Here is a 26,216-nt window from a genome sequence, read left to right as displayed (position 1 = left end):
GCTGACTGATCACAGGTAATGATAGTACTCTTGGAACGACATTGTGAACAAAATTCACCAACACTAATATTCAGAGGTGGAAACTGACTTTATGGATTAGCTGCTATTTCCTCTCAAGCCATGCCTGGTGTCTTCTTTACTGGCAAGACACGAGGGTCAGCTGATGAAAGCACAGCTTACAAGTCTTTTCTGTTATTAGGCAAAGTGTTGCATAAATCCCAGGCTGAAGGCTATAGTCCGCTTGCTGCGTCGGGGTTTAGTTTAGGTTTAAAATGTATTTGCATAAATTCAACACTGAATGTAAAGACTACAGCTAAACTGATGTTTGTGAAGGACTTCAGCATGCTCTTGCCTTTAGAATCTAGCTTTGATGGCAGTGCCCAGGGAACAGCTTCACCCACAGGTTAACTGAGACCTCTGTGTAACTTAGCAGTGTTAGGGACAAACTTGCCTGTTAGGCTGTAATCTGGTGGTTGCATTTCCATGACCTAGTTTCTGCAGGGAAATGCCATTAATGTGTCCAGCTTGAGCAGTTACCTCTAGCTTAATGCCCTGTGTTGCAACTGTGCAACAAAGGATCTTTGACAGATGCATAGAATGACAAATGTTTACTATTTCAAGAGAGTTTTACCTAGGAATGTCAAAAAGCATGCTTCAAATGCCTTATGCATATCAAATTAAGAGAAGCAATTTGGTTACGTAACGCTGGGAAGCACTGGGAAACGTAAACCACAAAACCTGCCTGACATGAAAAGACTGAAAGGGTGCTGGCTTTTGTGTGGGGAGGACAGCTGAAAGCTCTAATAACAACTGTATCAACTTCCCTGAGAAGAATTCCTTTCTCCTCCTTCAGCTATAGTTTTCAATCAGAAATTCCCATTACAGTGCCTGATGCTTTTAAGAATCCAGATAGTAGACATAGCCAACACTTCCCTCTTGAAGAGAAGATGGTAGTCCTTCCCATGCTCTCCAGGCTTTGCCTTTTGCCTGCCCCTGTGTCCTGGGCTCTAGAACTGTGTCCCAGCTCCAAGGTCATTCAGCTTTATCCCAGTCTCAACATGGTCTGCTCACTGAGACACATTTCTTATGTTCTAGTTCTGTGTTTTCCTGCCTGCAGGCTGAGGATCTCACCCTCTGTCCCTCCTCCAGGTCAGTGTGGTTTCCAAGGTACATGTAACTTCCATTCAGTGGAGTGATTCTGTTCTGCAGTTCTTGGAGACAAAGCCATTTTCACCAGTAATTGCCTACCCTCCAGAGAGAAGGCTTTTAGCCATTTTTTTATACAAGGGTTCAACCCCCACCCCCAACGAGGTAAGGCAATCAACTGTCAACTCATACACCAAAGGTAGAATTTGTCTTTGTTCATTTAGGTAGCTAAAAGTTAGACATTCTTGTGTGGCTTTATAATGAGTGAACTGTCTGCCTCTGGAGGGTGATTTGCTGTTGCAGTGCACCGATGAAAGTGTCTATTGATGCCAGTGAGAAAGGTATACGTAGTCTGTAATGCATTGATTAAAACCCCTTTTATTAGAGAAAAGGAATAAGTTGATAGCATAGATAATCAGAGAATCACAGAATAGTTGAGGTTGGGAGGAACATCTGGAGGTCATTTGGTCCACCCTCCTGCTCAAACAGGACCGCCTTAAGTTGTTTGCCCAAGACCATGCCCAGATGGCTTTTGAATATCTCCAAGGATTGAGACTCACTGACCTCTCTGGGAAACTTGTTGCAGTGCTTGATGACACTCACAATGAAAAATTGTTTCCAGATGCTCATATGACATCTCCTATATCAGTTTGTGCCCATTAGCTCTGGTCCTGTCACTGGGCACCACTGGAAAGAGCCTGGCTGTGTCCTCTCTGCACCCTCCCTTCAGGTATTTATATATATTGGTAAAATCCCCTTGATCCTTCTCCTTTCCAGGTTGAACTGTCTCAGGTCTCCCAGTCTTTTCTGACAGGAGAGAGTCTTTTCATCATCTCAGGTCCTATCAGATGACAGAACATAGCATTGTGCAGCATCAGACAGACCTGTAACCCCAGCATAGCATGCTACACTCGGTCCCAATCCATGCTAAGGTTCATTGACACTATACACTTTAGCACTCTGGTAGGATTTTCTTTGAAGTAAACAATTCAATTTGTAATTTCTGCTGTCAAACCAAAGGATGCTAGCGTGAGAACATGCTGCTTCACTTCAAGATAAAGACAAGGCCACACAGGGGGTGTAATTGCTGGTGCCAAGTGGGTGCTGCTTGCAGGCTCCTCCATGATAATTAGCTGACAAAGTTTATCCTGCAACGAAGAGGTAAGTGCAGTGCAGCACGGGCCTGAAGGCCAAGCTGTATGTGCAGCACAACCCAACACAGTGTGACAAAGTATAGCACAGGCCCATGGCTGCTCAGGTCAACTGTTCTGCACATTGCTAACTCCTTAATACATAACAGTCTTCCAGTTCAGCTCACTGCAGCTATTTGTCCTGTGTCCTGGGAGCAGTTCATTAGAGGACACCGTTGGCTAACTCAGACCTGTAGGAGTAACTTCTAGGTGAGATGAGTCTATTCTGCAAACAATGCCAAGTAGTCCCCAGAACTCTGGATTTTCAGTTCATTGTTCTTGAGTCAGTCCCAGCGCTTGGCACAGACCATTCGCAGGTTTGCGCTACATGTTAGGGAATATTCCTTCATGGGAAGAGCTGTCCAGCCCTGGCACAGCTGCCCGGGGCAGGGGTGGAGTCACCATCCCTGGAGGTGTTAATACCTTGTGGATGTGGCACTTGGGGACATGGTTAGTGTTGACCATGGCAGTGCTGGGGGAACGGTTGGACTCAATGACCTGGATGTGGCACTTAGTGCCATGGTCTAGAACCAGGGTAGGGTTGAACTCGATGATCTTTGAGGTCTTTTCCAACCCCGTTTGATTCTATGATACTATGTAGCAGGTGGTTTTTTTCCCTGCAGTTCTGCATGTGTGCACTAGCATAGCTTAAATGGGAATGTGTCTTTCCTAAGAGGGAAGACTTCCAGGCTTGTTTATTTGCCTGATGTTTTGCGTTAATTATATCCAATCGATTTTAGTTTCTGCAAGGAATTGTTGCAGCTCCCTCATGGAGCCACGTCAGGTACCTATAATGCTCATAAAATGCCAATAATAATACTCTGTGTATCCATATACATGGTGCTGTCTCTATTCTGTCCCTCATGTTCTGTCCTGTGTAATGCAGTATTTATCAGCAGATAAGAGGTCAATGCAGTGTGTGACTTCTCATTCTTGGCAGGATGTTTCACTGCAGACACACTATTGCTCTATGATGACTTTGCATATTCATATCACAGTGCATGGAAAAGATTATGCCATGGACAACTAAGCATTGTAGAAACTCAGAGCAAAAGCAGCCTTTGCTCTAGAGGCTTCCCCTTCTCTGTGAAATAGTGTCACTTCTCATCTAGAAAACTATGAATAATTTGGGATCTTTCTAAAAGGGAACCTGCCGTGCTGATTGTGTTACGTTGCTGTGATAAAAATCAGAAATACCACTTAGGCTGGGGTATGCCTGGTGGGACTTGCTGGCTAGAATCTTGTCCAGATCAGCTCATTCTTTCTTCAGTTCATTGGTTTTCATGATCATCCATCCAAATAATCCTTCTATCATCAGTACTGCCAGAGGTGAGAAACGACTGGGCCTGCAAACACTGGATGTTTAGGAAAAGGAGAGTATTTTCCCTTCATTTAATTTGATTCATTACAGGAGGTATAATTATTTCAGATTGCATTAGCTGCTTGTATTTTGCAGAAATTGTTTGGGGGTGGATTTTAATTATACATGTATTTTTTTCTCTGTTTACTCTGCCTGTCACAGGACACAAACAGGCTGAACTGGATCATTTTGTGAATTGTTCACCTTAAACATTTTCTGACCAGTTCTAGTAATAGTGTACATGGTCTTGGTAGTGGTGAAAAGTAAATCATCAGATGAGATGATACCTGAGCATGAATAGCACTTTAATTTAAAGGATTCTTTTACCTTTCTGGTTATTATTTCCTCCCAGGTTATTTTCTTGCAGAGATGTGCATAGCTTCTTTGCAAAGAAAGCCACAGAGTTAGTGTGATTTTTTCTCAGCCTTTGATATCAGATTCTAATTATATGCATTGAGAATTCAGCCTTTCATACTGTGCATTTAATTTTCTGTTAACTATCTTAATGGCCATAAGCTGATTACATTCCACTCAGGTAACTGATCTATCTGAAATATTTAGAGGATGTTCATGGCTAGTTCTGTATGAGTGGAGAGGAAAGTTTAGTGTAGGGTATTTTAAAGAGAGATCAATTATTTATATCTTTAGAAGGGTTGCTGAAACTTTAGCTGGCCCTAAAACCCCTTGAACTAGATTCAGTGCAGTAAACTCAGCCTGTTGTGTTTTTTAAAATTTTGATATTATATTATTTATTAATTTTAAACTCTTTGGTGGTACCACCTTCTCTTTGAGAGTAGTGGATACAAAACTACTTAAAAAGAACTTAATTCTCATTCATATGAGACATTTTATTTTCTCGACGTTGTAGTGGTGGTGCCATCATTATCTTTTTTGCTGTTTATTTAAAACATTATTAAATGTTTATTTAAAACGTTATTAAAAACTACTAGGAATTCAGTTCACTATAATTAGTGGAGGCTGGTGTTTCTTGAGCATCACTGTTGATCAAGCTTTGCTGCTGTTGAAAACTGTGGAGATTTTACTATTGATCTAAATCAGGAGCATGGCAAGAATTGGAGTTTTTGCTGAGGTGATTCCAGACACAGTGTAAGAGCTCCTAAAAATTAGGAATTTGACGAGCAAGGTGATGGGAAGTTCTAAATATATGTGGGTTCCCTAGCTGGTCAGGCAGAGATTTCAGGCTTTTGGAAAATGATCCAAAATATGTATGTGGTAGGTAAAGGGAGCCACCTAGAGTTAACCTATAGGAATCTCTGCAGATAAATGTGTGTCTGGTCTGCCTCTTACTGCAGTTTAGATGCCAAACTGAGAGCTAAGCGTTAAACCCATTTATCTCTAACAAGCCCTGTCCTGAGAGCAGGCACCTCAATAAGATCAGAACTCCCTTTAATATGTTTTTTCGATGCTACTGAATAATTAGAATAGTTACTGCATTTTATGTTAAAGGACATTGGGGGAAAAAAAAGGCTGGTACTAAAGCCTCCCTCTTTCCACTTGTGGACTCTGACTGGTAAAGTATATAACTAGGCTCTTTCCAATAACTGCCTTTGAACACACAATTTTTGCCTCTCAACAGTAGTTTCCTTGCTTCAGTGGCAAGATTAGAAGGTGCTCTCCCTTTGGCTCCTCTTTAGCCAGAATGCTAGCCTAGAAAAATAGCAATCTGATGCCCTGCAAGCTGAGAAGAACTTAGTTTGAGCTTAGTCCTTGGGAGAGATTTGCTAACCATTAGCTTGTCATAGAGCCCCCCCTCTTGCATCTCTAGTAGCTGCAGTGTTTTGTGCTGGACTTAAAACTGTTGTTCTCATATTCTGTGCTATCTGGACCTTCTGGGAATCAGACATCATTTGGCTTTCTGCACTGGAGATTATTCAATGCAAGCACTGACACCTTAAGATCTTCCAGATCTCCTGGAAAGATACCTCCATGGCTGGTGCTTGGGCTCCAGTATCATCTTCTTAAATAGAGGTGCCTAAATTTGGAATACTTTCTATTTCAGTTGTCAAAGCAAGCACTCTGATTTGCGCTCTGAAGCCATCCCAGTCTTTAAAAAGCCAAGCTGCAATTCATCTGAAAAGGAGAATCCCAGGTGTGGTGTTCCCCTTTCTCTGTCCCACGTGGATGTATCAGAGAGGCATCTTGTCAGCAGAGACAGGAGCTTATAAACTGGGTCAGTCAAGAGCTTATAGTTGCATTGTACATAGTTTTCCTTCATAACTTTGCATATCTGTGAGAATAGCAGTGCAATAATAACTGCAAGTACACTTGGACAGCAAATGGCAAGTCAGGTATTGATTGCTGGGTTGAGGCCATGAAGATGGGTTTCAGAATCATAGCCAAATGTTTTTAGACTTTACCTTCCATGGAGGAAGTGTTAATCACTGCCTGTGCCAAGGAAGGCAAGGTGAGCTTCAGACTGTCCCCGGGCAGTTATACTGAACTAATATCCTTTAACTTCTGATGCCAGACACTTAATGAAGGTTTATTTTTGGTCCCTTTCTTATTCCAGGATGCTTGTAATTACGACTCTGACCATTCAGATTGAATAGAATCTCGAAGTCCATATTGATTAGTTGCTGTAATTCTTTACAACAAAGTTATGGGTGTCAGAACAGATTATCAATTCTGTCAGCACAGTTTATTTTGCACAAAAGATGAAAACAGCAGGGAGTATCTGTAAATATTTCAAGTGGATATGGCTTGGAACATCAATTTCTGGGACATCTAAGCAAGTTATCTTAATTAACTTGCTACCCTCTGCTCTTCAAGACATCAGAGAATTACTAGATGTTAGTTCAGCCTGGTTACCATGTGCAGTGTTAATCTACAGGCCCCTTGAATTTGCATTGTACTTTTTTCTCCATGCCTGACAGCTCCAGCATGTAAGTCCACTGTTTGGAAAGACAGGTGACTGTTACATGTTTTGTAGCATCTGCCCCCTTCTCCCTTCCCAGAACTAACTGCAGTGAAGAGACATTGGCAAGCAACACTTGCTCTTCTACTAACTGCAGTGAAGAGACATTGGCAACACTTGCTCTTCCTCCCCATATGATTTCTCTGTTATTTTGCCAGCATTGTGCACAATGTCACGTGTCAATAGGGCCCAGGTAAATTGTCCATACTTCAGACTGCAGCACATCTTGATATTATCTTGCTTTAAAGCCTGCACTGCAAGAGGGAAGCCATAAGCTTTAGGGATGATGGCTTGTTACTAGCAGAATGAAGTTACAGTGCTGCAAAGTGAAGTGCACCAAACTAAAATTGGTGATGCATTAAAGCCATCAAACTGACTGAAAAACAGCAGTTTATGAGAACTGAAAGTGTCTCTTCCAATAAATGCCTTGATATTCCAGAAAACCAGGCAAGAATGAGTCAGTTTTCTTAGCTTTCTGGAGGTCTGATACCAAAGCTTTAAAAAAGGATTACTGATCTTAAATCCTGTATCTCAAAACCAGTTTAGAAATCTCTTTTCAGAAAGCAGAGAAAGAAAAAAAGACCAATTGCAGAGTTGTTATCGTGAAAGACATGACCTCAGCACAGCAGAGGAGTTGCTGTTGGAGTCTGTTAGAATGCTTCTTTGAGACTGGAAGCCAGACACTGTGGCTGAAGGGAAAAACTCCGTCAGAAATCAATTAAATCCACTTAAACTTGAGTATTACTTTAGGACAAAAAGACTGGTTTTGTTGCCTGAACTGCTAAAACGTTAATGAAAACAATATTTTAACAAGGAGCTTACTGACAAAGCCAAAACTTCACTGTTGCTGTACCCAGTTATCCATACTTCTTGCTACTTAATGTCCAGCTATCACACACTTGTAACCTCAGTTACAATAACACTTGATGGTTATTGTAACTTTGTGGCACCCATGGTACTGGAGGAGGTTATTGTCTTCAAGTTATGGCTAGAGAAATCTGGTTTAGTACGAGATTATGAGAGTATGAGTTAGATGAGATCTCATCTAACTTTAATACTTTAAAACTTGGTTATCTAAGTTAGTTGTCTGGGCTGTGTCATCCATTGAGGGAGAAGACACCCCCAGGTAGCAATCCATCCTCACCCTTAAATGAATGGGATGAACCAACCACGGAGGTGCCTCTCTTTGTTGTCAAAAGCTGGATCCCCAGACAGTGCTCTCCCTCCCGGGACACACCTGTAACCATAAGCCATTCTTTCTCCCTGCTAGTTAGTAATTCATGAGGTTTGTTACTCCACTGCAGACTGGGTTTTTCTTTAATTTTTACAAACCAGGTGGGGATAGGCATGCTTGGTAGTACTGGTGTGTTTGGATGGGAGGCCACAAGGAAAATCCAGCTGTACCAGGAAGCAGTGGTGGTGACTCAGTAAACAGCATGGCACCAGGGTGTCCTGGCTTTTGAGCATTGCCTTCCTGGTTGTGCTGTAGGTTAAATCTCAGAGCTGCTAGTCATTAGAGGATCATACTTCACAAGAGTAAGGTATTAAACTCCAGACAAATTATATGATAGGTAACTCTATCCTCCTTGCCCTTACCTGCAACTTCACCTAAATTACACAGTCTTAATGTACAACCTGATTTAAACCTTTCTGAGTGCAGGTGGAGTTGCTGTCTTCTGTCCCAGAGGTGGCAGCAGTCTGGAGCAAGTGAAGCGATCTCTACATATGCAAGAAGTAAAGCCCTTTGGGATTTTAGATGGAGAGCACTATGGAAATGTAATATATCATTACTTCATAAAGTTACTTAATGTTTAGAGTTGAGATTTTGCAATATCCCAATTAATGTAAGTGGTTCACTGCACTTGGTGCTAGTGTTCATGCAGCAGCCCAGAGCAGTACTCTTCCCACAGTAAGCAGTGAGGAGAACAGTGAGTACAGAGGAGCAGCAATGCTTGTGTTTGACTTGCAGTTCTAGTTTTGCTCCATCTGGGTACTTGCCACAACAGGGAGATGACCAAATATTTGTAAGCAGTTCAGATCCCCTGCCCTTCCCACCCTCACCCAGCTGATGGTGAAAGTAGTTTAACTACGGGCAGGTACAGACAGTTTTGCCATGGATGTTTGCAGCACTAAAACCAACGCAGCTGATGGCAACTGGCATGTGACTTTCAGTTCATTTTGCTGCTTTAGTTCTGTAATTCTTCATTTGTTGCATTATGAATTCCTTCACTTTACTCTGTGGTGTATTTTAGGGACTCTCAGAATAATAATGGATAGATCTGCCCCTTCTGCAGACACCTCCAAGGGAAGGGAAGAAATCTGATGAGGTATTATACATCTTTGCCAGAGCAATGCCTCTTCATGGCTGAGACCTTCTCACCATGCAGATCCAGAGCTCTTTAGGGAAGAAACCCCTTGTCAGTGTGCTGTGAAGTTGTTTGAAGCAGTTCTCAGTGGCAAGAGCAAGCTGCCTGGAAGCGTCCTTGTTGCTGGCCCAGTTTGGACTGCTCCTCTCTATCATCGTCCCCTGGCACCACAGCTTTAATAAGACTAGCATTGTTTCAGCAGATGAACCCAGAGGGAGTTAGTGGAACTCTTGGCACAGAAAGCAGGACAGCGTCTGGAGCCTGACTGTTCTTTGGCTCTGGCCTTCCCTTCCAAACTCAGTATCTCACACACTATTCCCATGGTGTTTCCGGCTTTCAGGAGCTATCTATCAGCGGTGTCTGTGGGACAGGCAGAAAGGATATTTGTTCTTCACAAGAAATCCTTAGGACAAGAGCAGCAAAAGAAATGGTCAAATAGGTCTGTCTTAGCCTGAAGGGCCTGGTATCTTTTAGAGCTGAAAAACTGTTCTTTCAGCTGCATTTGTTTTGAGACTAGGAGGATTTTTGGGGCCTGGGATGTACGAGAGGCTGGGCACAGCTCATGGCATTACATGTCCATAGCCATTCCAGGGACACAACCATGATTGAGGATTCTGGCTTCAAATTGGAGACAGCTTGTTTTAGTAAGACAGATGGTATTACCTGGTCTGGAAACAAGGTGATTCAGAAGCTGCTTCGCATGCAGCTCAGCCTTGTGCTTGGCAAAGGGAGGCTGGTGCTGGGAGGTTTAAGGTGATCAGCATTTCTAATGTATGCTGTTTTGCAATTCAGAGGTGTTACACTGGCTCCTAGAGCCAGCTAAATTATGCCCAGTCCCAATTCTTCACTCCAGAATAGCAGTGTGCAAAGGAGGTTTTCAGTGCTCTTCTGCCTGACTTAGGTGTCTCCTGTTGCACTGTGGAATTCCCAGTTTGAGCTGCAATGTTTTTGTTACAATTTGCTTTTACAGTGTGAGTGTTTAATTCAATTTGTAAATCTCTAAGTGTACCAAGCCTTGAATACAGCATATTCAAGTGATTCCAAGTGAAAGCATTCAGAATGGGCTATGAGGTGTATATTTATTCTGCCTGATCTGTCATTGTGTTTCCATGCTAACACTACTCCTGTTGCTACCCCGTAATCAGCTGTTATGGAAACAATACATTGTCCCTAGGATAAGATTAGAAGAAAGTTCACCCACAGTGCACCCACAGATAAATCCAGTTTTGGCAACATGGTGTTTAAAGCATTATAATCTGCTCACAGAACATCAGCAAGATACACTCACTTGAAACCAGCCTCGGATTACCAGTGTCTCTGTATTGTTTGTCAGGCCCTACATGTCCATTGGAACGCTACGTGATCAAGTCATCTATCCAGACTCAGTGGATGACATGCATGAGAAAGGCTACCAAGATCAAGATCTGGAGTCTATTCTGCATACAGTTCACCTGTACCACATAGTTCAAAGAGAAGGAGGTAAGTTGCATATTTTTCAAAAAGCTTTACAAAATATGTTCTCTGCATGTGTGTCTTGGTGTGACTGACCTTTGCTATCTCAACTGGCAAAACAGGATCCAGACCTTCTGTGGTTGTGGGAGCTGCACAGCCACATGGTTGTTGTTCCTGATGCTAACAGGGAGAAGAGCTAAGTGCTCCTCTCCTCCCCTTCCCAGTAAATCCATGCCCAAGCTGAACATCCTCGTTCTCTTGTAATGGCCTGTCTTTTCATGGTGGTTGTGAGATCACTGACCTTCCTTCATTTCCTTAGGTAATGTAACCTGCCTTAAAACCTTGTAATGTCACTGACGACATCAACTTCAAAGCCTGTGAATTGAGAGTCAGCTCTGCTTTCACCTCCCTAGTTTGTGGAATCAGCAGAAGTATGAGCCATGAGGAGTGTCTGATACCACAGCACCAGGGTGAACAAGTTAAAAATAACCAAGCATGGAAACTGGCTGGCAGTAGAGTGTTGGCGTCTCCCGCTTCCTATTTAAGTTGCCATGTGTTCTCAGCGTTGTTTGTGCTCAGAGTAGTGTAAATATACTGGCACAGTAAATGTCGAGATGCTAAAGGCTGCTTTTGTGTCCTAAGGAACTGGAGCATTTCATGGCTTTTTTTCCCAAGCATAGCAATAATTTTCATCCTTTTGTTCCTACCAGCCACTAATTTCTAGTTTCAGTTTTCTCCCTATCATTATACTTCTAAAACAGACATAGGACAAAGCTGGTAACATTTAGAGAGAAGAAAAAGGATCTTCAAACCCCTCTAAGTGGCTGACACTGGAGTGCTCTGTGTACCCTGCCTCTCTCTGGCAGCTGTCATTGCTTCCTTTTGAGTGAGTACTTTGGGTGTATTGCCTTGTAATGTGAGAACTTGGTGTCTCCCTGGACCATTCTGGCAATAGGTACTGGTGCTGCAGCCATTGGGAATCCCAAGGCAATGTCCGAATTCCTGTTCCTGAATGGCAGCCTGTGCTCTGTTCAAATGGCAGAAGGTGTCTTGTTTTTGAAATATGCATGGACACTGCAGTGTCTTTTCTGCACGTTTTAGAGAGGGGAGTAGTAATCATTTGCAACACCAATGTATACTTAGAGTTACTTCTCCACCTCACAATCCTGTTGATGAACTCATTTCATGGGTTAATGCTTCTTTGTGAAGAATGTAGTAATGACTGTTGGCCCTCAAGTTGCAGTAGAATAAGAATCTGCCATCATTCTGATTCACTATTCAGAACTATCTGCCATCATTCACTATTCACAATCTGAATTACTATTCAGATCTCATTGTATGACACAAGAATTGAAAACGTGGGCAGAGGGCTAAACTCAGTGACCGAAAGTATTGCAGAGGAGGCCTCTGCTCCCTACACTGGCACGATGACTATTCCTGTTAGTATTCCTCAGTCACTTACTTCACTAAGTGAAGTGCTCAGATTGCAGAAGAAAAAGCAGAAGTGTTGGAACGGGGAGCTGGAAAAGGAGAAGCTGTTAAATTGTCAGTGGCAAGAAGTCACTATGGAGTGTGCACTCAAGTGGTGCTTGTAGATGCACTGAACAACACATGATCCTCAGCAGCCGAGACCATACCCCCAGCAGTCTCGGAATGCACATCCTTGTGGTTTCTAACCGTACAGCTGCAGCCTGGAAATGAGGAGGGGTAGTTACTGTGATCCACGTACGAGGTGCCTTGGCTAGGATCAGTGTTCTGTATTGCCAAACTGAGCCCTGGCTTTGGAACAGTCTCACTCTGCTTTCTGTGCCAAAGAAAGTGTTTATTGCTGACTCCAATCTTGCTCTTTCTGACTGTGCATGCACAACACATATATAGTCCAGAAGACACTGTTAATGTTCAGTGGTGCTCAGGGTAAGGGCACACTGAGCAAAAGTTCACACAAACAAATGTTAAAAAAATATGTGTCTTACGTACTTTGTGATTTAAAGTGACAGAAGTGAGCAAAGCTGGAAAACGGGAGCGATTACCACATACCAGGAAGTTTTAGGACCATAATATACTTACTTGTTCCCTTTTCTCCTTGGGCATTTGCAGGATACAAGTGCCAGAGCAGAGAGGAAATCCATGACATATGATTTGACACACTGCATGGATTTCATGTGCTTACATATCCTTTAGAGCTGTCCCAGTCTGGGACAGACACATGTTCTGGGTTTTTTTGAACCAGCAGGACAAAGAAATACTTATTGCTAGTGAATAATTGAAACTTTTTGTTTCTACATAGATTAATATTTTGATTCCAATTTTTATTTTATTCTTTTACTTAGAAAAACATATTTTTAAGCTAAAATTATTTTTAATGAAAATGGAACTGTTATCTTTGTGAAATAATGATAAATCCCATGTAAAGCTTGTGGAACAAAGGATTTGCCCCAAAATATCTTTGTCCTTTCTGCAGACTGCTTTGATGTTTGACAGACACTGACATTTTACAATAGAAAAAATGTTTTGCTGAAAAATTCGCAGCAAATTTCTATTTATATAATATGTACAGTTTTTGAAAATGTATTATACCTGAAAAAAAGCCCCAGTGACACCATTTTTAGTAATTCAGATCCATGTGGATATATGGGATATGCCCATGCTATTTTGAACCATTTCTCTAACTGTTTCAAAAATGGAGCTATCTGTCAATCCTTAAGTTATAGAATCTAATATAATTCTTCAATACTTATTTCTGTAGATCCTCTTCTCCCTCAGAGCTTTACCTCTGTCTCTTCCCTTTTCCCCTGTCCCCTGCAGTATTAAGCCTCTACCAGGCAACAGGCTCCTTAGGGCATGACCCTCTTGTGCTTTAATTGACCACCACTACCACGCATGTATAGTCTGATGCTTTGCAGTTTTGTGTTCTGCTCCCTGTGGCAGTTATGAAAAAGCCAGATGGAGCCAGAAGTGCATAGCCCTGACTCAAATTATTTGTCCTGGCATGACTTTATTGTCTTTTAAGCTGGATTATTTCCACATTGCATCAGTGCAAAGGTCACCACATTCTAAGTTTAAAGTAGCCAACAAGAGCCTGATGTTGTTCTTGTTGCTGCCAGTGGCAGAAATTCCTCTTTTTCTAAGGTTTGATCCAGTTAGAAGTAACTAGAATGGTCATGAGAGTAAATAGCACAGTTTGGCATTTAGCTTCCATGATATCCTCATGAAACTTTTATAAATTGGTATCAACATGTTAAGGAAAAACTTCCCTGCCCAACCATCCAGGAGCCACTCTGGCAGTCACTCTTGCAGCACCCAAGCTGGAACCAAAGCCCCTTCCCAGCTATACACACCACACTCACACAGTCAGCAGCTTCCCTACTGCCTTGTCCCGAGGTTTCCCACAGCAGAGTCTCAGATGAACAGATCCTTAAAAAAATTTAATCATGGTGTGATAACTAAATAATGAAATAATAGAATAACAGCCCCTGCCAAGGGACCTCAGTCTAAGTGTGGGGAAAGTCTGCGGCTAGTCAGCTCCTGCTGTGTCCCTGAGTGTCTGATCACCCAGCTGGTGCCACACGTCCCTGAGCCCTTTGTTATGGAAAGGGTTGGCAGTTCACAGCCTCTTGCTTTGGGCTTGGGCTTCTGACCCCTGGAGCTCCCCTTGTAGCTGGCACTGCAGCTGCACACCGAACAGAATGCATCAAAACCACCAAAACAACAATCCCTCTCGCCCCCAGCCACTCTTTTGGATGTCCCTGAAGAACCCAGTGCAGTGGCTGTTGACAGTAGCCCCCTTTGCTGCTAGAATCACAGAATTTTAGGGGTTGGAATGGACCTTAGAGATCATCTAGTCCCAACCCCAGCCATGGGCAGGGACACCTCCCCTCTACACCAGGTTGCTCAAGGCTTCATCCAACCTGACTCTGAACACTGCTAGGGTTGGGGCTTCTACTACGTCCCTGGGCAACCTGTGCCTGTGTCTCATCACCCTCACAGGAAAAAGTTTTTTCTTAGTATCTAACCTAAATTTCCCTTCTTGCAATTTGTACCCATTGCCCCTTGTCCTGTCACTGCAGCTCCTAACAAAGAGTCCCTCTCTGGATTCCTTTTAGCCCTTCAGATACTGGAAGGTGGTAGGAGGTCTCCACACAACCTTCCCTTCTCCAGGCTGAACACATTGAGGCCCACACTAATGTTTTTCTCGCCTCCTGGATATTAGAGGAATGCTGTTTTATTACTTGCCTTTAAATTATCAGTAAGGTGCTCCCATCAACACCTCTACCGGAACCGTAATTTCATAGAAAATGAGGGTAGCAAAGAAGGTTGTATTCAGCGTGTGTGGTGAACAGTTTGTCCAGAAAATGTGGGTAATGGCATGGAGATGTGCAGTGGATGTACATAAAGTGATTCCTTATGACCTGCTTTCAAATCTGTGTATATTTAGCAAGTGTCAGTCGTGATCAGCCTTAGGCTGCCGACAGCCTGTCACACGAGAGGAGCTGTGAGTACGTGTAGCAGCACAGTGAATGCATGACCAGGCCTGTCTGGTTGGAGCTGATGACATTACTGAACAAGTTCAACCTGTTTATGGTTTCTCAGCACCCCAGATTATAATTATTCCTCATTATTTTGCACATTTGTCATATCTTTGGGTCCTGTCCAGGGAACCTTTGTGCTAGGCCACATATAAACACACAGACGAGCCCATTTCCTCTCTCAATTTTTTTCAGCTGATTGTTTTAGCTCTGGATTTGCTTTTGTTACTGGTACCAGCAGGAACTCTGGAGAGCTCTGCCAGCTGTTCCAGTGGCTCTGAAATCCAGAGACACAAATCCCTGCAGTGTCATGCTGAGCTGGGGCTCACACAATTGTTGGTCTCTTTGTTCCTTCCTTGGCTCCGGGTTGCCTTTGCACATTCATCCTGCACAGCACCCAGGCTCTCTTCCGTTTGACAACTGCCTGGAGACATATGCTGTGCAAGAGGCCTTCATGCCCAGAAACTTACCAGGGGTGGACTCTCTGACTGTAGTCTGCTGCATTGGCCTGTCTTCTCTTGTGTAATACTTCAGTCCATTTCTGATAAGTTGCATTGGAATGCAGATCTGGAAAAGGAACTTTGAAGTGTATCTTTTCATGGCAGCTGAACGCTCTGTCTTGCATGAAAGTGTGAGGATCCACAAGGATGAAGGATACAGAGGGCTACAGACCCCAGGTGTAACCCTTCTTTTTGTTGCCAAATGTAGCTTGCATTTTCCTTCAGAAAACTGAGATTAAAGAAATTACAAATAAAGCCATGCAAGGAAATGAAATGCTGCTATCATGGGGCTATCGCTAGTTTCTGCTGACAGCTGTATGTATATCTACTGCTGTTACTGTGCCCCAGCACATTAAAAATGCTCTTTGTCTTACTGGCTGCAAAAGGCATTTCTGTGGCACCCAATGTTCATCATGTCAAGGCTATGTGTAGCAAGAAGCTGGGCAAGGAATTTGCGCTCTGAAAGCCAAGACTCTGTTTGCACCTACTGAAAGGTTTGTGCTGCCTTCATGAGAGAGGCATTTCATTTCTTCATTTGTGAAGTGAGTACAGCTCTGTGTGACATAAGCCACTGACTTGGCTAATATTTCTGGAACACTAATGACCTTCACTGACCTATGCCATGTCAGCGGGAAGAAATGGGAGACAACTAGGTGCATTATTGTCAGTTTAGTGTGAGTTACAATACCGGAGTGTTCAGAGGAAATTGTTTAGACATTAGAAAATATTTTTAAAAGGCATAATATAAAAATGCATCCTTCCTTATCTGTTGTTTGAGGCATTCCAGGTAGGAAATAGAAAAGTTCAGGGAGGGAACTAGGCAGTAAGGCACTAGATGCACATCTCACGTTCAGTTAGAATGTAAGTCGAAGCGACCACAGTGATGACTATTGTACCCTGGTAAATGGGGGCTAAATCTTACACCTTTAGAGAAAATAATAGAATTTTGCTGACAAGAGGATGCTTCTTGTTGAACTTCATTCCCTTTCTGTGTTTTAATAAGCCTTTATAAATCAGGTGATCTGGAAGAAACTGTCTGAACACAGGCACCGCATCCCCAGGCACATGTGCACACATGCACACCCACCCACACCCTAGCTGAGATCCAGGTCCCTGGAGCTTGTCTATATTCTCAGTGCAAAAATAACACAACATAAGCAGCAGCTTGAATGTTGTCTTGAGAAGCATAGTTGTCGCTATGGCTTTCATGAAGGATCATTCCCATAACCTGCTAGAACCCTGTGCCAAAATGGAGCGCTCCAGGTGTTTTGCAGTCTTTGTTTGGAAGCTGAAGGTGTTGGTGGAACAGCACTGCATCTCTCTGGGAGGTCCCAGCACTGGCACTGCTCAGCTGTAGCAGCCTCTGTGTATTTGTTCCCTTTACTGGAGTACATCCAAATGGTGATTCAGTTAATCATTACACAGCTCTTTACTTGGAGCCTGCTGAGGTAAAGTACTGTATGCGCCCCCAGGAGGATACCCACTCAGGTCCTTACACAACAATGGGTCTTTACTTGGAGCCTGCTGAGGTAAAGCACTGTATGTGCCCCCAGGAGGATACCCACTCGGGTCCTTACACAAGAATGGAAGGAAAATAGGGAAAAACTATAGGATCACTAGAGGTGATGTCTTTCTCCTGAGTGCATGCCTGGTTTTTAAATCAAACCATATAGAAAGTAATTTTTAAATCATTACATTGTATTTTACAATTTTATGTAGAAAAAAATCTTGAACTTTAATCTGTACCGTTACCAATTCCTGGTTTTGGTCACTCAACCCTTCATCAAATTCTTCACTGAGGTTTTGTTCAGACCTGCTGAGCCCTGGTGTGGCACCAAGCATAGGCAGAGCACCCCCAGCCTCCTGCACCTTCACAAGCCCCACTTGTCTCACCTTTGTTCAAGTATCAGAAATGACACAGCCCACCCTCCATGCTTTATCTTATTTATAGTCTTTTCTGTCAAATGTTTATTTTCAGTTTGGCAGTGGAAGAAAAGGGGGTTTGGTTGTGTTATTAACTTTTTAGTTACAGTGTTTCTGGGCTGATTAGGAAAAATGCTCTGTTCCTCTCAGCCCCACTCCAGCTGCTTATTTCATGAATAGATGATCTGTTGAGAGAAATGTCTTACCAGATTTTCTCTCTGTCCACACTCTCCTTTTCAAAACTCAGCTATTTTGCTACTCTATCCATCTGGGCTGTTTGACTGAAAATTTATTTTCAATAGGGTAATTTGTTATCTGAAGTTTTCCTTTAGTGGGAATGAATCACGCCAGGGTACTCACAGAACACCCGTCCTCTGTAAGATAAAGTTTTTTGACAATATTGACATGACCAAAAAAGTTAAATTCTACTTACAAAATTGACATTATATAAGGGACATTTTTCCAATTGGTTGCCAGTGGAAAGGCATTGAGGCATTTCGGAAGATGTGATCCAAAACCCTGGGCTGTGTCTTCTGCAGTGGAAATGGTTATTGGCTACAGATTGCAGAGATGTTTCAAGTGAAGCTGTATTTCCTTCATAAACTTATGTTGTCCTGACTCATTTTATTTGTGTTTTCTTTAAAAGGCTGGGATGCCATCATGGATTGGAAAGATGTCTTATCAGGAGGAGAAAAACAAAGGATGGGCATGGCTCGGATGTTTTACCACAAGTAAGTGTTAGGATTCGTTCCTTAAGTAGCATTTGAAAATGAGAAAGAATTTTCAGGTTTCCTGGTGCAGTTTGAGCAGTAATGTGCTATAACCTGCACGCAATATGCAACACTGCTAGATGGTTGCATAGGACCTCAGATCTTACTGTTTATTCATACAAGCTCTGCCTTTTGTTTGGGCAATGCTTCTTAAGCTTTGCTTTTGGCAATATAGCACTGTGTTTTCCAGATGTTCTTTCCTTTAACATCTTGGGCATGAACACCTTCCCTCCTGCAAATGTTGCAGAAGTCTGATGGACTGTTGCAGAAGCTTTTGGAGTTTGAAAGTCAAGCTCCAAAACCTTTTGGTTTTGGAGACTGCAGGCATGCAAAAGCAGCCCAGTCCATACATTGCAGTAGATAGAAGGCTCTTGAGTTGTCTGTAGCTGCTGCATGACTTGATGAAAGGACAAAATAATACTAGGTCAAACTAGGACATAGAAGTTAGATCACTGTGTACTCAGGTGGACCAGGAAATAAACCCCATTTTTCCTGCACCTTAATAATGCATGGAAACTTTATATTGTTGCTAGGCAGCTTCCAGCTGTAAATGAGAGACAGCTGTCTGGCAAAAATAGCTCTCTCCTTTCTGTTGTTCTTTCAATTAAACATCATACATGGGAACACTGTCCAGGATCTAGAAGAGTAATGTTTTTTATCTGCTTTTGAAAGGCCAAAATATGCATTGCTGGATGAATGTACGAGTGCTGTAAGCATTGATGTCGAAGGAAAGATATTCCAAGCTGCGAAAGCTGCTGGCATATCCCTGCTTTCTATAACACACAGACCTTCTCTTTGGTAAGCATATTCATGGCTTTATCGTGGTCCTCGCTTTTAGCTTTCTGACAGGCAGTGGATTGGCCTTTCTTCTTTGTACTAGGACAGTTGTTTAATCATTATCTACTGCACTTTCTAAGATAAATTGTCTACAACAGTAGTGATGTAAATGAATTTAGCATTGATTTTTTGCATTCTTTGAAACGTATTTTTTCCTCCCTCTTACTGTTTTTAATGTGTTTTAGTTATTGACATGCAGGTGTCTAAGAGGGAATTAATTAGTCTACACCACAACCATAACAGATAGCACAGGGTTATTCTGTAAAGGTGGCAAGATGCATGAGGTGTCCTGGGGAAGTTTACCAGTGCAGGGAGAAGATGGGAAATATGGCAAGTGGTTAAAATATTCTTTGTTCTTCCATATAAATCTTACATCTGATGTAATAACTTCAGTTGTGTCCTCTATCTGCAGCATTTGTTTGCTTTCAAAATTTGATGGTCTATTAAAGTAAGAAATAGTGGAGTTCTGAGAAACATCATTCTAGTGACAGAGTGCTAAGTATGGAAGAGTCCCTCAAAGGAAATATATGTAATAAAAGCAACCAAATACTTTAAAGGGCAAAAGGAAACCAAGAAGGTGTAAGCTAACATTAGCAGAGACTGTTTGTTTTGAATTCCTAGATCCTAATGTCAGACTGTTTGCTTTTTTTTTAAACTGATGACAAAAAAATCCCTTATGAGTCTCTTGCCTCAATGGACAGAAATTGTATTCATGTCTCCTTTTCTGAAAAGGAATGGTTTCTCTGTCATTCTTTCTTCTGCTGTGTAGATGATGACAGTGGAAATGGCTTTCTTTTTGATCAGAACCTAAATGTTAAGAAAAAAAATGGGTATTCTGATAGAAAAAAGGATGTCACACACATTTGGTTTAAAAATGACTTAGATTACGCTTACAAAGAAAAGTAGTATTTAATGAAGTTTGGCATTATTTTAAAACCACTGCTCAAGTGAATACAGAGCATCTCACCTATAATGATGATGAGAAGGAAGTTAAGCAAAAGATCTTATGAGAAAGAACTTTTGAGTTCAGTTTCCTACTGACATTTCTTGTTTCCTAGTATTAGTGCTATTCAGGAAGGTTTGGGTGTGTTCTTGTAACCTCCACAATATTCCTGAAATGATCAGAAATCTGGTGATTTATATGGTTCTGGAGAAGTAAACAGAAATGCTGAGTATTTAGAAGTAAGCACCAAATGCCTTTAACTTAGCTATGCTTCCACAGGGACTGCACTGCAGAGAGGAAAAAAGAAGGGTTCACATGTTGTTTTCTCCTCCTCAAGATTAGACCAGGAAATATTTGCTCTTTTAATCAAAATATTGATTAAAACTTTCCTAGACCACAGACATTGGATATTGGATGTCTCAGTGAGCTCTTAGCTTCTCAGTTTTTTGGGGTTTTGGTGGGGGGAAAAAATAGAAGGATAGGTTAAGCATTTGGCGTCATAAATAATAACATGCAAGAAGTGGTGAATGTAAGTCTGGAGATTAATCTCTTTGGAGTCCCATGTCATAAGCCATTGAGTTTATTAAACTGTCACATTCCCTGGATGGGATTTATAATCAGTGTTTTATGATGCAACTCATCTCCTATAATTTATAGTGATAAATTACGTAGTCATACCAGCAGCTCTGAGGGAACTCTCTGCTCTTCCTCATGCACCTCCTGAAAAATGTCTTGTCAGGTCTCAACAAACTCCACTTGTACACCTTTGAATATTTTCAGTGCACACACCCTGATACTTACTGAAAGATCTGTGGCCCCTGAGCGAAAAAAAGCAAACTGAACCATGATTTAGGACTGAAGTTACCTTTAGCCAACATTGTAAGATGATGGGGAACAAACTGAGGTGTAATTTGAACAAACTTGTGTTTTATCAGTAGCATCAGGTGCACTGTGCCTGCCTGTATTATCCACTAAGATGTCTCTCAGAAAGTGAGGGAAATAAAGTAAACTGGGCCTAGCATTCCTGAGGGAGAAGTGAGCCCTGTATAATGCTGCTGTTCAAGCCCCTGGATGAAAAGGCACCTGATGGAGCTGCAGTGAAGGCAACTGTAGCCACAATGTTTGCAAGAATGAGGCAGTCCCCACTCCTGCCAGCATCACTGCCAATGAGGGCTTTGGTGAGCCTAGCCATGCAGTTGCCCAGGTGGGGAGCCCATACCAGTGCTGACAGCTTACAGCTGGCACCCTGCTGCTGAATTTCACTAGGAGGTCTAGGGAAGTCCTGATGACAGGCTTTGTAGAGTAGAGTGTCCTGGGGTGGTGAGTCATTGGGAAAAAGTCTTACCCAGTGATGAAGAACTGGACAAGTCTCGAATTCCTGAGAGGTTCCTTTGAAAAGAGGCACAGACATCCAGATTTGCTTGCAAAAATGAACCGTGTGTTCCCTGAGCCATCACTACTAATGTTTTACTTTCCACTGCAGGAAGTACCACAGTCACTTGCTAGAGTGTCCTGGGGTGGTGAGTCATTGGGAAAAAGTCTTACCCAGTGATGAAGAACTGGACAAGTCTCGAATTCCTGAGAGGTTCCTTTGAAAAGAGGCACAGACATCCAGATTTGCTTGCAAAAATGAACCGTGTGTTCCCTGAGCCATCACTACTAATGTTTTACTTTCCACTGCAGGAAGTACCACAGTCACTTGCTGCAGTTCGACGGACAAGGCGGCTGGCGCTTCGAGCAGTTGGACACTGCTATCCGTTTATCACTGAGTGAGGAGAAACAGAGACTGGAATCCCAACTTGCAGGAATTCCTAAAATGCAACAGAGACTGAATGAACTGTGTAAAATCCTGGGAGAAGACTCAGTACTTAAAACAATGGACAAAGAGGAATAAATAATTTATGTTTTATGTTTTTAAAAGTATTTTTTTAGTTAAAAGCATTACAAATTCAGCCATTATCCTTTGCATGCATTGTGATAGAGGCTTAGAGCATAGCAAAACACAGCCAGCAGGAAGTAATGCTCTGAATGCTATGTAAGACTTTCAAGTTTAGTATTAAGGAAGTGGTTGAACTGTGAAAAGAAAATAAGCAAGTGGACAGAGTATAAGATTAGCCATTGCAGCTTATGTTAATTCCTAGTGAAAGCCCAATTCACTGCAAGGAACGACCAACACAGGTTTTGTAGGTGAATTTTTTCCTGAGACTTGGCCTGCAGAATGTGTTCTTGTACCAGGTCGCTGTGTGCGTATGATGTGCCTGCTACGCAGAGCGAACCGGGCATGAAACTCAGGCATGGAGCACAGCAGAGGCAGGATCTGGGTGAGTATGCAGATGCATGCAAAAACCTCACCTGGGTATAAGAAACACTCTCTCAGCCCATGTAAAACTTCTGTTCTACTACTGAATCATATATACACCTTTACCTGCATTTCCATAGGGAATAATGTATTAGGTTGACCAGAAGACAACTGTCCAACCAACCCACTGCCCTCATGACACAGAAGCAGAGGGAGAACTAAACATGTAATATACTTCTGCTGTTCTTTATGCCATTATGCATAGCTTCAAAGGCTCTTTGCCCTTCATGATGCATCAGTTCCTTTAGGGGATTATTTATGTCCCTTGTTCAGTAACCTCTGGTGGTGTGGATGGAGCACTAGGCCTGGCATCGAGTGATTTAGTTTTTGGTTGACTACATCATTCATCTGCTCCACGAGTCTGATGCAGGCAGCATTCATCTCTGATCCAGCTCCTCCATTTGTAAAATCACAATATAGACACCTGTTTGTTCCATGAGACACTTTGTGACAGGAAGGACTGCAGGAGAGGGAAATGTCAGTTTCCCTCTGACAATACACTGAGTTCTCAGGCATGGTCTGTGAACAGTTAAGCATTTTGTAACCACTGCTTAATATGTTTGCCATATTTTGGTGGAGTGGCTGAACACTGCCCTCACCATAAGCAAACACCCTGGATAAAAGCTTTTCTTTCAGATGCACTCACTGATTGTCCCATCTGCTTTCCAGTTCAGTAGGAAAGTAGTCCCCAGAAGGTCAGAAGGTGCTTTAACAGAACTGCCTAAGACAGTGCTGGCCTGAGTGCCTTGCTGGAGGCAAAGTCTGGAGAATTAGAAATAAAGATGTGAATGTATTTAAGGGCTCCTGATCTGCTCTCTCTGACTGCAAGTGCAGGACAAATGGGCAGCTCCGGAGTGAAGATCAAGAGGGATTAGAGGCTTTGCAGATGGGTAAATGAGCCTTAGCCGAGATGTAGCAATCCTGAAGTTTGTTGGTTCTTTTTTTCCCAGAAGTGTGATTCCTTAGAAGATTTCTGTCTGTTCTTAGTCTGAGAGAGGCAATGCATAAGCTGCTAAGAACCTCTGAGAGAGGAGAAATATTTCAGGGGCATTTGCTGAGCTGGGAATGTTTGAACACCCTGAAGTTTATATAAACCGTTTTCTTTTTCTGATCACTTCAAGAACAAGGGGAAGGTGAATTAACTCTGTCTGCCAAGTCCTGGTCCAGTGCATTCCCATTTGGCAATGCAGTGTAAAATATCCTATCATCTCACTCAGCTATTTACATTGTTGTAGGCATGGCAAGATCATTAGAGTCTGGTATGAGAAGAAACACTTGTCTAAACAGGAACCTTCTGAGTGATACTGAGGCAGTTTGAGAAGAATTTTCTGTGCTGGTGGCTCATTATTTTTAAAGTTGGTTTTGTGGCAAGAAGAGAAGCTGCCCTGCAGATATTTTCTGCAAACATTCTGTGTTGTTCCAAGGGATACTGTAGTCTCCATTTCTGTCTCTGTAGAGTTTTACAGGGCGTAGGACAACTCATTTTGTGCTGCTTCGGACCCAGCTGAGCAGAGGTGCATGCTGCCTGCTGAGGAATAGCTCAGGGAGACACTGTTCCAGAGCCAAGGCATGGGGAGCACATGGTCCTTGCAGAGTGGGACAGGATGCTTTGGTGGAAGCTTTTTTTGTGGTGCAATGAGAGCTGCTTATCAGTGTTCATTCCCCTTCTGGAATTCAGGAGCTGTGACTCCTGAGGCCAACGAAGTGACTTGGTGGTCTTCTTTCTGCCTGTCATATCTAGCTGGAGCTAGCCAGATCCAACTTATTATGCTATGGCATCTATGGATTCAGGGCTGCATACTGCAGCACACCTGGCCCCGTGAGCACCCTCTCAGCCCCAGGGCTCAGGGCAGACTGGCCTTGCCTGGGTCAGTGTCCTAGAGGTGCTGAGCAAAACTCATACCAGTCTCAGACAGGGAGTAAACATACAATAAAAAATATGAATTCTTTACATCAGTTCATTCAGATAATGCAAGGATTTTTTGCAAGAATCTTCAGAATGGGAGGGCACATCTTTTTTGTGCATGGGATTTCAGTATTTTAACCCTGGGAGGAGTTTGTTTTTCACTTCGTTTTGAGACCAGACTCATTGCTGGTTTGTAGTTGGAAGCTCTCCTTCTGCAGGGACAGAAAACCCCACATATCTCTTCAAGAAGTTTTTTGAAAGCAGTGGGATTTGATTTGAGTGGGGAATGAAGGACTGGATATTCAGTGGGATATTTTAGAAAAAATGGCATTAAAAATTATATCCTAAAGCAAATGAACACATCTACAGTCCCCTCAAGATGTCTGAATGGTGATAATGCATGTCAAAGTCAAATTTATGATGCAATCATATAATGAAATCCTCCTACTGAGCTGTTCATGAAGCTTCAGAGAACTGAACTGTTAATGGAATGTGTCACTGTTTTGTTTATGTTTGATATTAATGCCTTTTAAGAGCAGACAATTTATAAAGCAATAAAATATGCTTTACAGTTGTAATTTATCTCAACCTCAAATAAAACATGTTGCATTTACTTTGAGTTTACAGTGCTCTTATGAGTCATTCACAAAGCAGTTGGGACCTGCCTGCATGTGTCTGGGAGTCCTTTCCCATCCCTCGTTTCTGTGATGGAGCCGGAAAGCTTGGGGTGGATGTTGCATGTTTTCAAGTTAAAACAAGTGTTTCATTCCTAGATCAGGCTGGCGTCAAAGGCTGCTCTGAGGTTTCTCATGTCTCATGCTCATCCACTTCAGTGTGCACCTGATTCATGACAGGAAGATGACAAGAGCTGCCACCCCTTGCTGGGGCAATCTACAGGGGGACTGGGCACCAAGCAGTGAGCCAGAGGACTATGTCAGTAGTGCCACATCGGGTGGCCTCAGCATCATCACTTCCAAAGGTTGTTGTTATCCTCTTTGTAAGATGCAGTGATGCATAAAGTGTCAATGTCACAAATATTAACAAGCAAGAGCCCATGAGGGCTTAGCAAAGGAGAGGTTTTTCTTGGGGAGTATGAGGACATCGGTTGAGTTCTTATCTGGCATGACACAGCATTGACTTGTGGGATTTCTAATAGCCCCTTCCCAGCTGTGTGGCAGGGGATAATAAGGGACTGCATCTTGCTACAGGACCTGGATTATGCAGTTGAGGACCATTGGGGATGGTGGTCACTTAAGCACCAAATTCTTATGGGTGACTGAAGACCATCCCCATGCCTCCTTTCCAGCTACTGTGCCCACTCAGAAGGAGAGCACTGGTAGAGAGTGAAGTTCAGGATATGAGCCATAAGAAAAGCATTTTTTGGGGTCTCTGGTGGTCACTGGGGCTCATGCATCAGTTCAGGAGGAGACAGCCCATATTGTGGAGGGGGAAGTGAGCTGAAAGCTGAGATTTCACTTTTTTTTTGGTAAGAAATGCTTTGGTGTCCACTCCTTGGAAATCATTCCTATTTTCTGATTAGGCCACCAGAGGACTGGTGTCATGTGCTTGATGTGAAATGTCAGAGTCCTGAGCCTCTGCCAAAGGGTTAAGTATTCCCTTACTTTTTTCTAGTAGGTGAAGAACACCTGGACAAAAACCTTACACAGTCTCTCTACAGCTTATTTCTGGCTACGTTTCATCTTGCAGCACCTGCTTTGTATTTTTTAAATTAGTGTCTTTAACCCCATGTGATACTTTTTTTGAGAGGGTAACAGTGACATGGTAATAATACTGCACCCACTCAATGCAAGTCTGATGTGTCTGAACAGTCTGTTTTTAAACAGGTAATTTAAAAAGGCAGAAAGAGATTATGGTGGTGCCTGATGCAGGGCTGAGGAGCCAGCTGGGCCCTGGGGCTGAGCCCCCAGTAAGAAACCAGGCTGGGATGAGGACTGGGAAAAACCAGTCCAAGGGAGCCCACAGGAAGAGCCAGATGTTGGAAA

General features: G+C 42.7%; 1 protein-coding gene across 1 annotated transcript in view; it reads left to right on the top strand.

Annotated features, from left to right (window-relative positions):
• The window catches only part of LOC103798128 (ATP-binding cassette sub-family D member 2-like), a 32,005-nt gene extending 10,149 nt beyond the window's left edge, over positions 1–21,856 (top strand). The window contains exons 4-7 of the mRNA XM_009070372.1: positions 10,331–10,476; positions 18,045–18,129; positions 18,841–18,966; positions 21,632–21,856. Coding sequence (XP_009068620.1) covers positions 10,331–10,476; positions 18,045–18,129; positions 18,841–18,966; positions 21,632–21,842 — 568 coding nt within the window. The 3' untranslated portion in view covers positions 21,843–21,856. The remainder of the gene's footprint in view (positions 1–10,330; positions 10,477–18,044; positions 18,130–18,840; positions 18,967–21,631) is intronic.
• The last annotated feature ends 4,360 nt before the right edge of the window (positions 21,857–26,216 follow it).

This window comes from Acanthisitta chloris, unplaced genomic scaffold, assembly GCF_000695815.1.
Source record: "Acanthisitta chloris isolate BGI_N310 unplaced genomic scaffold, ASM69581v1 scaffold222, whole genome shotgun sequence".
Lineage (NCBI taxonomy): Eukaryota > Metazoa > Chordata > Aves > Passeriformes > Acanthisittidae > Acanthisitta > Acanthisitta chloris.
This window is presented reverse-complemented; position numbering and strand designations above follow the sequence as displayed.